The 13203-nt window shown below is 44.2% G+C and overlaps 2 protein-coding genes and 1 long non-coding RNA gene across 7 annotated transcripts in view; 1 reads left to right on the plus strand and 2 right to left on the minus strand.

Annotated features, from left to right (window-relative positions):
• Positions 1 to 5715, plus strand: part of LOC135895911 (uncharacterized) — a 28230-nt gene extending 22515 nt beyond the window's left edge. The window contains exons 11-14 of the mRNA XM_065424153.1: positions 1543 to 1769; positions 2994 to 3221; positions 4173 to 4316; positions 5204 to 5715. Coding sequence (XP_065280225.1) covers positions 1543 to 1769; positions 2994 to 3221; positions 4173 to 4316; positions 5204 to 5554 — 950 coding nt within the window. The 3' untranslated portion in view covers positions 5555 to 5715. The remainder of the gene's footprint in view (positions 1 to 1542; positions 1770 to 2993; positions 3222 to 4172; positions 4317 to 5203) is intronic.
• Positions 1 to 13203, minus strand: part of LOC135895916 (uncharacterized) — a 210004-nt gene that overhangs the window by 105303 nt on the left and 91498 nt on the right. The gene's annotated exons all lie outside the window — the stretch shown is intronic.
• The window catches only part of LOC135921051 (uncharacterized), a 30892-nt gene continuing 28064 nt past the window's right edge, over positions 10376 to 13203 (minus strand). Inside the window, exon 3 of the long non-coding RNA XR_010570426.1 lies at positions 10376 to 10604. This is a non-coding gene — a long non-coding RNA (uncharacterized lncRNA). The remainder of the gene's footprint in view (positions 10605 to 13203) is intronic.

Below are 13203 nucleotides of genomic sequence, written 5' to 3' on the forward strand. Positions count from 1 at the left end.
TTTTACAGTTAGATCTCCATAATATATCCCGTCGGTGTCATAACTGGCTTATGCCTCTAACTGTTTTCAAGTGCTGCTATATAGGTTTCACCAGAAAGCGTAGCCGAATGCAATCAGATTACCACATTATTGGTCAGCCCCTCGCCACAGTTAACGAAGCTACATCCCCAGATGTTAATTTTCGTTCAGATTTATCATAGAATTGTCACGTTCAAGGCATAACTCAGAAGGCAGGTCATTTTCTTCACGTTACTAAAGAAAATCAAAGTATGCCCCGAAAAACGTTATGGAAACACTAAATGTAACTAATGACCGGCCAACCCTTGAATATGCCTGCGTTGTGTGGGATCCACATACACAACATCTCATTAATAGCTTAAAATATATCCAGAACCACGCCGCTCACTTTGTAACTAGTGGTTAACGACTTTCCACTAGGATCTCCTATATTAAACGTCGAATCAACTGAATGGACCTTTCCTTGCGCCGTGACCGATTTCGCCTCGTATTTTTGCGTTATGTACTGTTTAATGAAACGCCGTTAGTTTTAGGTAGATATTTACAGGCACCGAGTTACGCATCTGAGCGACGAGATCACAGCTTAAGGATGAAAGAAATTTGCCTGCACGTCTGTTTATAAGAACTCGCTTTTTCCGCGTACTATCAGTGATTGGAACCGGCTGCGTTCGGACATTGTTGAAACTGTTGCTGATAGTGCGAGGTTTCCCGATATGCTTAGTCAGTATGTGAAGTTTGTTCATTTTTTGTTTGTGTCCAATGATTGATTACGCGGGCTTGTGTTTATTTGTTACTTTGGTGCAATGAATTGTTTCTCAATCTTTCCACACCCTTTACTCTTGCTCATCAGCAGGCTGTATGTTGTGGCTGTATTTACACAATCTACAAGTTTGGTGCTGCCAAGTGTTCCTTTATTTTGCCTCGTCTCCCCTACTGTAATGCCCAACAGGGTGATATTTAGGTACTTGAATAATCAAATAAAACAAATAAAACAGTAAATTTATACCGATCAGAAGTAATTAATAAGGGGGAATGAGACGTCCACCCAAACGTAGCAAAGTGCTAGAAAGGGAGCCCATACAGGTTCCTGGAAATAAAAGCTTTTTATTCAAGGAACCCATATAGGTTTCCTTTGTAGTACTTAGCTACGTTTGGGTGGAAGTCTCATTTCTCATTGTTAATTACTTCTCTCCACCTTCCGGGTTTGGGGAGAACTATTCGATCAAATCTGAAGTATCTTAAAAAAAAAAGCTGATGTTCATTCATCAGTGTGTTCACTTATGGAACTTGAAAATTTTCTAACCTCGTCTACAAGGCAGTGTGCTTCAAAAAGCACGACATTTTTTTCGCATTAATCAACTTAGGCACGTACTCTACTTGTGCGCTCTACAGAGGTGTTCTGCAAAAACAAGCGCCCATTTCCCGCATTATCGTATTGCGACGCTTACTGCTTACCTTGTCTTATCTTAGCACTTGTAATCCTATAACATTTTAAATTGGGAATTTTGCACTCTCCTGGTACAGGTATAGACGCTGTATCTACTCACACTATCGCTAGTGTGGCGAGCTTCATGGTTCAGTTCCAGAACGCCGTCGCCTCAGTATTCAACAGCCACCAGAGAAACAAAAATGGCGGAGCCACTAAACATGTTACGAAGCAGCATGAAGTGGTCATTCCCGGGGGAAACGCGAGACAGCTTCTCGACGCAGAACGTGGTCACCCCCTCACTGCCTTCACAGCAATCGAAAAGGTTTTTGCTTTCTTTTCAGTACGCAGTTGACGTCTCCACTCGTAAACTGGGCTATGTTGTGGCATTTAGCGGGTGAAGCTGGACATGACGAAATTTATTTCAGTCGATCTTCTGCGTCTATTTACCTTGACAGTGGCGCAAGTCACTTTATGATAATGATTCTTGCGAACAACCAGTTGTGGAGTGCGAAAACTGCAGAAATCGTCAGTTATTGCACCCAACTAATCGCAGCGGCATTATTGCATGCACCGGCTGTTGCCACATTTCGGTCAGAATTAGGATGTAGTGACGTCTCATGCTTATCTTTATTTTTGCGGGGTGGCAGAAAATGTTCATGCTGTACTAAATGTAAATGATGTACTCGTTTTTCAGCGTTATCAGAAAAGAATTATCGGAAAGCTAAAAAAAAACAAATGAAATTATTAGTAAAATAAATAATCATACAAACTACGTATGAAAATAATTTATCTGATTTTGCATGCGAAAACCCCAGTATGAGCGTAAAGCCTGCTAAGGAGAATATCACCGCAATAACCTACATCCCGTATGCTTCTATCAGGTGACACTGAACATAAATTAACTAATATAGGTTGACGTGCATCTTTGTATTCACCCACGCGGAAATGTGGCCGCGGCGTCAGTTGTCTAACCCATGACGTCGAGACTAACAGCGCATGTTCCTAGTGGGGGGGGGGAGGGGGGGGGGGGAGGGTTGTCGCCGCAACCCGGACGAAAGGAGAAACGAAATACACGATACGAGTGCTGCCCATCCCTAGGAACATGTTCAATAACCCACTCACCCAGCTTCCCGTGTTAACAGCGCAACACCGTAGAAACATACATTAATAGAAAAGTTGGTGAAGATGTATCTTCAACCACTGCGAATATTGTGCATTTGGCTACGTATATCTTTTCAGTCTTTCCTTGACTTAATCGCCCGATATTTGGATGTTGAGTGTGTCGACGTACAAAAGCACATTGCAATACTGCCTGTTCCAAATAATCGCTGCCACAAAGCGACTGTCTACCGTTCATCCGAACTCGCCTTCACCTGGCAGAAACGCACTCATAAATCTTGATTAGCGTTGTGTAGCTTAAATTGAACCAAATTGACCCAGCTGTTTAAGTAATTGATCGGATGAATTGTGCTGTTTAGGATTGATACGAAGAACAGATTTATTACTTTACGTAGTAAACATTAATTACCGACTGTCCACTTTTCAGCAGCACAATGGCAGCGCGAAGGAGCGACAGCTCTCTCTCAAAGGAAGCAGCTTCCCCCTCCTCTGGCTGCGACGCCTCCGAGCATGGCATGCCCTCCCGCCGCTGCTGCAAGCCCTACTTCCGGTCATGGCGTCGTTGGCGGATATAAAACGCCTGAACGCATTCTTTCGACTGCCGTATTACGACGCCCGGATATTACCAGCCTACAACTTTGCTGCTCTGGGACACGTACGTTGACCTCACATTTGACTTTCACGGCCATATTTGTGTGCATGGTTGTGAAATTCTTGACAAAGTGTATCGCTGTGCTATAGACACTGTGCTGATCAAGAAATGCTCCTTTTAACTCTTCAAAGAAGCAATGTTTAGTTAATGTAGGACGAAGTATCTCGAGCGTAAGCTGCGTTATTTGCAACATGCTTCCCCTTTCTCACTTTTGAGCGCATTTTCTCCGTGGAGCTGACGACCGCTGCCTCTAGTTTCGCCATCAGAAGCAAGAAATGCATAACGCGGCATTGGACAACTGTTTATGCGACGAATAAATGGAAGTTTGGTGGATTGTAATACATGGACTTATACATCAACTGAAATGAAATTAAGGGAAATGATGCAGAAACATAAATGTTCCGCCTTCTAGACATAAAAGCTTTGCTTATTGAGCTCTCTCAATAAGGTCATTCTTTGCGCTTGTGTGTATATCATCTTGAATCTAAAACAGCGCAACACACAAGAAGCACAGAACAATACACCCACCGCACTGGGTGCCTCTTTTTCTATCCCTGTCGAGCTTTTCACTGTTGCAAATTTGAGACGATCGTCCCATAAGACCACCCTTCGACGTTATGAAGTTATATTTACGTTACGTCAGGCTGCCTTGCGCGTGGTTACTGTCATCCTACGTGTTTCGTTTCACTAATAGCCCATCTACCACGCTCGCGATATCTCATTCTGACTACCACAAAGCACCCTGATGTGTAACTATTGTTTGGTGGCTTCTTGCCGTCATGGTGACGCGGCAAGCGAATCTGCAAATCTGGCGTACTTAGCGTTATGTGCCTCCTCTTCCCTCCCTGTTTCGTGTCTCTATTTTTTAATTCGAAGGGAGATTTCCCGATATGCTGGAAAACGCCATCGTGAATTATTAAAACATTTATTGTTGGGTCTGGTGGCTGCACACAGGTCGTCGGTCGAGCAATAGCTCGCAAGGTGGACCACCTACGGCGCCAGGATAAATCCATGGACGAACGTTGGCGGCGCTTCTGGGAGAGCTCTGATGTTATCGACACCAGCAATATTTACTGCGCGGAAGCTACGATTAATGAGGTGAGATTGAGAGAGTTCAATTTACAGGACTCCGTGAGTCATACTTCAAATTCACGAACCTACATTCAGAAGAGTACGATTAGATACACACATGCGCAGGTACGGAAAGCAGGCAGCCGCTCTGCGCATGCCCGCGACAATGTTCAGAACGAGGTGAAGTTTATCCCAATAAACGTTTATCCAAATACACCCGAACTTTCGTAATTGATTTAATTTTGGTAACACAGGAAGCACGAAAAACGACGGAAAAATGACAGAAAATTTTGGGTCGCAACACTTGGTGATGCTTGTTTATTTCGCACAGTATGGGTCATAAAACCTATATAGTAAACAGAGGAAAGCAGCCGCGCAATTCTTAGAAGGCGCTAAAATTTGGAAGTTGGACTCGTCTTTCGCAGATGATTTCAAAAGAATTCTATAAAATGGTGCAAATGAACAACTTGCGCTAACATGTTGCTTTAAAATAGCACAACACGTTGAATTTACGCGCTTTCGCTTTATCGCTTCACAAAAATACATATACTTAGACGTCGTCATCAAGGACTTTCATTGATGGGCATGTTTTGTATGCAAAAACGATTCTAAGCGTTTTGGTGTGCAGGTGCTTTTATTCTAAATCGTGGATAAGCTCCACTTCTTTCTCAGATGTGGAGCGGACTCGCGACTTTTCACCTAATTATACGCTGCGCTGTTTGGGAGTGGCCACAATATCGTCCTTTCAATATGGGCTGGCTCGACAGAGGCTCGTCCGCTTCAGTTTCTTGGGATAGTTACAGAAGGTATACGAAATATAGTAGAAAATGATCTTTAAAAATTAACAGAAAAATTGATGCTTGCAGCGTGGGCGACGCATTCACAATTTTTTCTATATTTTTATTGCATGACAGAATGACATGTGGCGTCAGAAGAGGGTGAACGAATTTGTCGCTAACGATACGCTTCTGGACCACATCGTCGGCTTGAAGATGGCCCACCTTGCCCTAGTAAGCTCAACCAACAGGGCCAGTCTGTCTTACAGTGAACAACAACTGCTTCCAGGCATTCATCTGTCGAGCAAGCAGCTATTTCTTATATTGCACTGTGCTTTGGGCTGCGCAATGGACGCCAGCCGAGACACCCATCACTCTATTTACAAGAATAACTGCATGGTTGTGTACAGATCCTTCCGACCTTTCGTCGACAAGCCATGTGCACAACCCACTGACGAAAATACGCTCAATGATTGTCGCTACGTATAAGAGAATATTTAAAGCCACACAGCAAATCACGACATTGCGTCTTTCGGCTTGCCTTGTGGCATACTTGTGTGATGAGCCGAAGCAATCCTTTAATTTCAACCTCTGCAGGTATTGTGAGAGCTGAAAGTAGTTGCAAATAAAAATAATTTTGTTCGTTTGAAGTCAACAGATTTTTGCTGGCATAAGTTTCACACGACCGTTCCAATAACACTATTTCGTTAATTTATAAAAAAGCCACAAGTGCAGTAACCACCAAGGGTATGCTTCATTTTTTTCGTTCTGTTCCCATAAGGTATTTCTCAGTTGGAAGTAATACGCGCACGTCAACTGCAAAGGTAAGCTAACACCTCTACTCTTGCGCAACAGATCGAAGGCCACGCAATGTGCTTGGCAGATGACTGCTAGTCTTACTGTCAAATAGAAGAATGAGCCCGTGACAGGAGAAATGAAGCTGAGTAAATGGAAAAAAAATTACATGGTCTGACGAAATGACGAAATTTTGAAGGGCCAGCTGGCGTTGGACAAGTTTATTCGAATACTGGGGAGAGAAGCCTGCAGTGGATGTATATTGGGCTGACGCTGCTGCTGCTGATCATGATGATAAAGCAGTACGCATGCAAGCTTATCAAGCAGTAAAACAGTGACTGATTGCATAGATGTTGCTGGCAGCAACTCGACACTGGGACTGACGAACAATGATAATAATGATGATGATGATAGGCAATAATTTCGCGTATGCACTTAGGAGGATGGGTTAACGGAAAGTTTGGGTGGTCGTTTCAGTGCGCTCTGGCACTGCGACAAATGCTATGTAAAAGGGGAATTATGTGCTACTGATAGGACAAACGGGTTCTATAGATGATAAGCAGGATCATCACTTCCCTACCAAGTTATTATTGTAATGCAGCTCTAAAGCTGGCTGTTTTACACCACCTTCGTTGCGCGGCAAGAGCGTTCCAAACGACCACACGAATAGAACTTATAAGTCGTGTAGCAGAAGGTAGCTCAGCCATATTCTTATAAAAGGAGATATGAAAAAAAGGTTACACAAGCAAAACAATGTTTGCGAGTCAGCAAGCAGACTAAGAACAAATGAAACAATATTAAATGTTCGTCGATCTTTCTTATGGTATGTTGCAGGCAATGTGGGGAGTGGGATGTACCATGGCACAGCTATATGGTGTGCCGTATTTCCCCCTAATAATTTTGAGTAAATGTTACACCTACGCTGAGCGCGACGAGGTGCCAGAAACGGGAAGTGATGAACTAAATTGTGGAACACAAGCAAAACACATGCGAGGTCAACTAAATCTAGAGGGGAGCGACGTGTGCCTCGGTGACGTTTCTAGAGTAAGCAGGAGGTGTCGAATACATCTAACGTGGCTCAGAAACTAGCGAGAAATGAGGACACGCCGTCAGGCCCAAGGCAAACATCGTGGTCCCATCCAGACGTGCACCGGGCAGCACCGCACCAGCTCTCCACGCTCTGTAAACGAACGTTTTAACGCCATTGGCGTTCACTGCGAATTTCCCCAGGTTACGGTGCATGCTTGCCTTCATCTAACATGTTTCGCGCCAGCATGGGCCAGTGAGCACCTGTCGTTCGGTAGGCGTCGCTCTTCAACGAATCACTTTAACGCCAGCCTGATTCCCTGTGCACTTGCAGCTGCGTATACGTCGTTTTTCGATAATCCGTTTTGACGGCAACTTCTGTCACTGGGTATGTGCGGCTACCTTTTGACAACAAAAATCATTCAAAATCGTTCAGATGCTGCGCCGAATTGAAGCTACGCCATACATATCCATACAATTTTCTCTGAATGAATATTCAAACAGGAGGCACGCACGCACTTCTCGGCGGCGCCGCTAAATGGCGCTGCCTTTCCGGAGCGAAACGCGAGAGAATAGCTTGGCTGTACTCGGCGCCTCAGGCGTAATGAGTTTCGGAGGTGATAGCTTTCCTGTGTCGCTACATTCCTGCAATGCTAATTGCGTCAACATCCAGGGTCATCGTGAGAAGCTTTCTGCCGCAATTGCTCTATGTTTATGTTAATATGGGGCGGCCGCAATTGCAGCGTCCATTATGAGCAAGGTTTACCATAGAGGATGTCATACATGTATCATCTTAAGCGAAATTCTTAAGCTCGATTTCACTGAGTACGCGTTGATGATGTTTGTTCCGTTAAACACAAATACCGCAAATGTAGCTATAATATAGGTGGCTTACTTTTTATTGCGCTGTCAAATTTTGTACTACAACTGTTGTAAATAAATTAAATGAGACGGTAAGATTGCAATGGAAGCTCAGAGTTTATATAACGACGTAAAAATACCGCAATGTGCATTTATTGACAAATCCCAGTAAAGCAACGACGTGTTGTGAACTACTGTGGTATAGACGAATATTTTGTGAATGAACGACCTTTAGTACACTCGTGAATGATGTCAAAATGTTTTGTTTTAGAAAGCTGCGTTTCACGAACTTTTCCACAGAAATGCCGAATGAGGCGCAGTTTACGCGAAATTTATGCGTCTTTTCGATGCAGTGAAACGAATCTTGGCACGTCCTGCTTCATTTTTTTCAACGCAGCAATATCAAGTGACAATCTTAAAAAATTCCAGTACTGTAAAGGAAAAGTTTGCGTTCAGCAGTCGTAAGGTATTCAACGAGCATATTCACGAAAGATTTGCATTCACAATTTAGTGCTCTTTGCCGTAGGCCCCCCTTTTTCCCTAATAAAACATCCAGCATCTGGATTAGCTAGAATTTGCTCTTACAAGTTCTCCTGCAGGATCCTAGCGCAAGAGCTTTTTGTGATTATGGGCGGTTGCTTCTATTAAAGGCAATAAAGGTCAAACAAATCAGTGTTTTAGTGCGATTGTATTTATATGGACACTGCAGGTGAATTTCTGTCCTCGTTGCCATACACACGACAGCGGTTTGTGCGACATCTTTGACATAGCGTATTGATAAAAGATTGGGATTTACTATTTGAGATCCAGTAATAAGAATGAATGATGTGGTTACTTCAGGAATGTCAGCAAGGACTCCGCAGGAAGCGTTTTTTTCAGTCATACATCTGCTGACAGGAATAACGAAACATTTCTTGTATTGAGGAAGTGCGTACAGCCTCAGACTGCTCGGCATGTTTTGCTATATTGTTCGCCCCTGTTTTTGCTTAACTTGTCAATATGCCACATCCGATATTGACAAACATACATAGTTTTGACTAATTGCCATTGTTCTGACGCTTTCACTTCCAGACATAGTCGCGCTAAGCATATAGTTTAGGTTACGAGTCGCATTCAACATCAACGCAGTTAAACCCTTGTGGCACGGGTGCTGTGCTTAGGGCGCAGGAAGCAGTGGGCTCTTTGAAGCCGTGTCACAATCACGAGTGCTGCAACGCTTTAGGCTGGAGCAATGTTTTTGGATTGTTATGGAAGACGCGTATGTCAACGACCGTGGAAGAGCTTCTCCTACTTACCACCATTACTTTCCGTGATGACTGCGTGAACAAAGATATATTTTCACCATGCATACATATTTATGACCTACGTGCATTTCACTTTCTCCGAGCAAGGTTCAAACATGAAGGGGTTTATAAATTTATTTATTAGCAAACTAAAGCGGCACCTGCGTTATGAGTATTGGTGGCGCAGGGCAAGGAAATGTCGCATCGACATTTTGCACAGAAGCTAACCACTAGTGCTGCATCAGTCGGCGTTACATTGCCAATGCTTCCCAGTGCGACAAGTAGAGACAAACAAGACACACTCATCTCGGTAGCAGGCTTCCGTTCAACAGCGTGAGTGTCCATTCTAATTTCCCCACGTCATTCGGCCGGAGAAACTGGCCGCTTTTTTTGTCCCCAGATGAAAAAAAATCATGGGTCTGACAATGCCGTTCCACGTAGTGAAAAATAAAGAGTAACTCGTGCTTTTTTTCTTGTGCTTAGAAAGAACTGTCTGCCATCTGCCCTCGACGCTTATACCTAGACGAATGCCACCTGTTGTCAAAACACCGTTTTGTTTGTCACTGCAGTAAACACACATCACAGCGGACTATTCTTGAGAGCAAGCTGTGCCATAAAGCGGTTTCTTCGTTTTTTTATATGTGAACAGGAAAAATAAAAGGTTTATTTATCCGTCTCTCTTTTCTAGTGCTAACCTAAGTCTGATATTATCGAGGTGGTGAGATCATCGCTGGAGTCTTTGTTCACCACAAAGGAATCGTTCTTAAGAGTATATGTAGTGTTATAAAAAGGCATGTAGGAGGTATTCCAAAGTGTGGAAAGAATTGCATTGGTGCCTGGCTTTTCTTTTTCGGCAAGCATGAATAATGTTATGTTGAGGTAAAAACCGCAATGAATGTAAAATTTGACGACACAAGCTCTCTGCAGAATGACATATGCTCGCTCCCATTTGTTAAAGGAAACATGGTTTTAAGATGCGAAAAAGCATAGCCTTCTATCGCCATCGCGGATGAGAATATGGGCAAAGCTACCTTTCTTGCTTTTTTTGAGCCGGACGTACTTACCATAGAACTGCATGGCAACAGAAATAACAGGTCACTTAAGCCTGGAGGAGGGCGCCCGTGGCTGAATTCTTTGCCCACTACACCAGTGTCGCTATTATTGGTGTAGCGCACAATATCGCACAATAAATCGCATCAAGCTCGAAGTTACTATGTATACGCACAATAACGTTTAAAGGGGAGCTTTCCCTGCCAGCTCTGTTGCACCTTTCTCACCGTGGCTGCTCAGTGTTGCTGTCTTGCCCACTACCTGACAAATAAAAAAAAATCCCTTACGTTTCCCCTGTGGTGTAACTCCTGATACGGAACAGTGGTACACTGTTGAGTATAGACAACACTGGTGAGGCGATATAGTAACGTGCTTCTTGCACACAAATTGTCTTTGTTCAAGCACCAATAGTCTATCCGGGAAATCGCCTGTTTCCGCACAGTGCATACTCGCAACATTCCGGGTTGATACCTTCCCTCGTAGGTATCAATTTGCACGGTGGCGTTGCGGCCACCTTTCCGCACCTGAAAAGAAATGAAATAGTTGAAGTAGCCAGAAAGAGCGACAAATTTTCACTACACCAATGTGATCTGCGCAATAATATTCTAGGGGTTGTTATTCTGACGTTCATATTCTTTTATTGCAATAGAAATACCGCGGACACTCAAGGCGAATTTTCGCCGTCGGCATCTGTGTTGCTGTGTGGATACCCATGCATAAGGGCATTTGTATTTTATATGTCGAGGCATGTTGTATATGCAAGGTAGATTTCGCTACTGTTCAGCCCCAATGGTTCTTCAAACCAGGTGTTTTATTTATCTCCAAATTATTGCTCAGGATTGTGAGAGTGGCTGCCCACAATCAGACGTCATTAAGCATAACATTCACTCTGTATGACTTATATGGTAAACATTTTCAGACTATTAAAATTTAACACTACTATTAACACTGATATTGTTATGTTAAAAAACTATCAGTGTTAAAACCTGAAACGGATATAATTTCACTGGTGCGGCTCTTTACGGGCAGAATAGTTCCGATTTTGTGAAGTCAGTACTGGCGCTACGCGGCGTGCTAAAGCTTTTAAGCGGAGAGGAAGATAAATAACTGCCCAGGGTTCACCGGTGCTCTGAGCCACTTGCGGTTACGCAGTTTTTAACGTTTTTGCCATTTTCATGAGAGTCCATTCGTCAAGGATGTGCAAGAAGACGATCCGCTCACACGACCACCTAAACAAGGTGACTCGTCTGCTGCAGCGCTCATGTTTTGGACGACGTGCTTTTGAATGCTAGGACAAGCTCGGCGACTGGGAGAGCTCAACGCCGGAAGTCACGGATTCTGTCTACGAGTAAACTGTAGCCATGGGGTGCCGTATGAAGAAGATGCGCCGTATGTCGACTGAGAAGGCTTCACCAAATCAGAGTGAGCAGGAATCCTTCATGGTTTCTTACGTGTCGCTCTCGTTGTCACACAGCATCAGCTCCCAAATCCGGCAATTTCTAACGGAATATACTGAAAGTGTGGCACCTGGACAAATCAACGAGAGCAGTATCAATGGTCGCAAGAACATCCTGCCAATAGATGCGAAAAATAGAGAAAAAGTGAATAAGTTAAAGATCATTCCGCAGTTGAGCGCAATCCCCGTCCGTTCCTTCATTACGCATGGGAAGCCGACAACGACTGGCATGATTTCCGACGTGGAGCTTGAAATCAAGTATGCCGACCTCATTAGTCTTCTGAGGTCATTGGTGCGGAATCTCGAGATTCACTGCTTGGGGAGCTCCTGATGCGTCGAGTTAATATTTGTTTCTTCGACATTACCAGCGTCTGACAAGGTGAATACATGATACACCGTGTGCGCCCATTCGCTCCCAGGCCTCTTCAGGGCCGGCGATGTCTGAAGATGGGACACGAGAGCGCTGCTTGTAGAAGTGAAGTCACGTGCTCGCGTACCGACTGAGAGCATAATACCACCGACTGTGATGCGTCTTCACTTAAATGTCCCAACTGTACGGGCTCTCACGAAACGACTTCGAAGGAATGCTTAAAGATGATACAAGAACTTCGTATTTTTCGAAAAAGGGCAAGATATCAAATCTACATGTAAAGAGGCTACTCATTCTGTTCGCCGAAGTGATTAACGCCAGCGACAGTAGCGCCACAAAACATTTCGGAAGACCTACAAAGCGGCATGCGGACGCCACGAGCCCCTCTGCCCGTGCGTGCGTTGAGGATGGTAACCGCACCTATTGCTAATTCAAGGTCAGTGAGAGCACGGGGCAAATATTCGCTTCCACCAGCTGATAGAGACCCGGAATGGCCTTTGCAACCCTCTGGGCCGACGGCCATAGCAGCGGGCCAGGAGATGGACACAACGCTTTCCTTCTCATTGTGTCCAGGAGATGGACACAATGAGAAGGAAAGCGTTCATAAAATTCTGAAGCACCTAGTTGATTCGCGTTATTCTCTGTGGTCTCACAGCCGCTAAATGTGCCCTGCAGGTGCTCGCCGCACTGGAGCCGCTTATCGCAGCTCTTGACATACTGTTAACTGTTTAAAGCTTTTGCTTGGCGCCTGTACTTCTCACGCAGGGGAGGCCGCTACACCAGCTTCGTCAAAGCGCCTTTATCTGATGTTACACTTGAACTTAAAGCTACAGGGAAGATACGAAATCCGGCAGTGGCTTCATGGATGACATTTCTGAAAGTTTATCACCAGAATGTTGAACTTGCTTTCCCTGTTGTGCACCCATCTTTTCATGTCATCATCATCCCTCAACACACTTTTATGTCCCCATTCCCCCTCCCTATGTGCAAAGTAACAGGCTGGAGCGCGATAGCTCAGGCCGCCCTCTCTGCCTTCTTTCAAATGACTTCTCGCTTTCTCTCTCCTTAAGAGTACCGTAAATTTTGTTGCAGCCTCGTATGTGACGTAAGCATTATTCGGAGCCGCGTATAATTAATGAACTGCCCAAGAAGTTCAAGCACATCGCTAAAGCTTCCTTTTGTAGTCGAAACATTTTGCTGGTTCTTGATCACTGCAACCATTTGTAAACATTCTTTGTTTGTTCCTTCCTTTTGTGATCTCTTGATAGTTAAGTATATTCAATGACCAGAAATGACA

The sequence above is a fragment of the Dermacentor albipictus genome, chromosome 8 (assembly GCF_038994185.2).
Source record: "Dermacentor albipictus isolate Rhodes 1998 colony chromosome 8, USDA_Dalb.pri_finalv2, whole genome shotgun sequence".
In the NCBI taxonomy this organism is placed as follows: Eukaryota; Metazoa; Arthropoda; class Arachnida; order Ixodida; family Ixodidae; genus Dermacentor; species Dermacentor albipictus.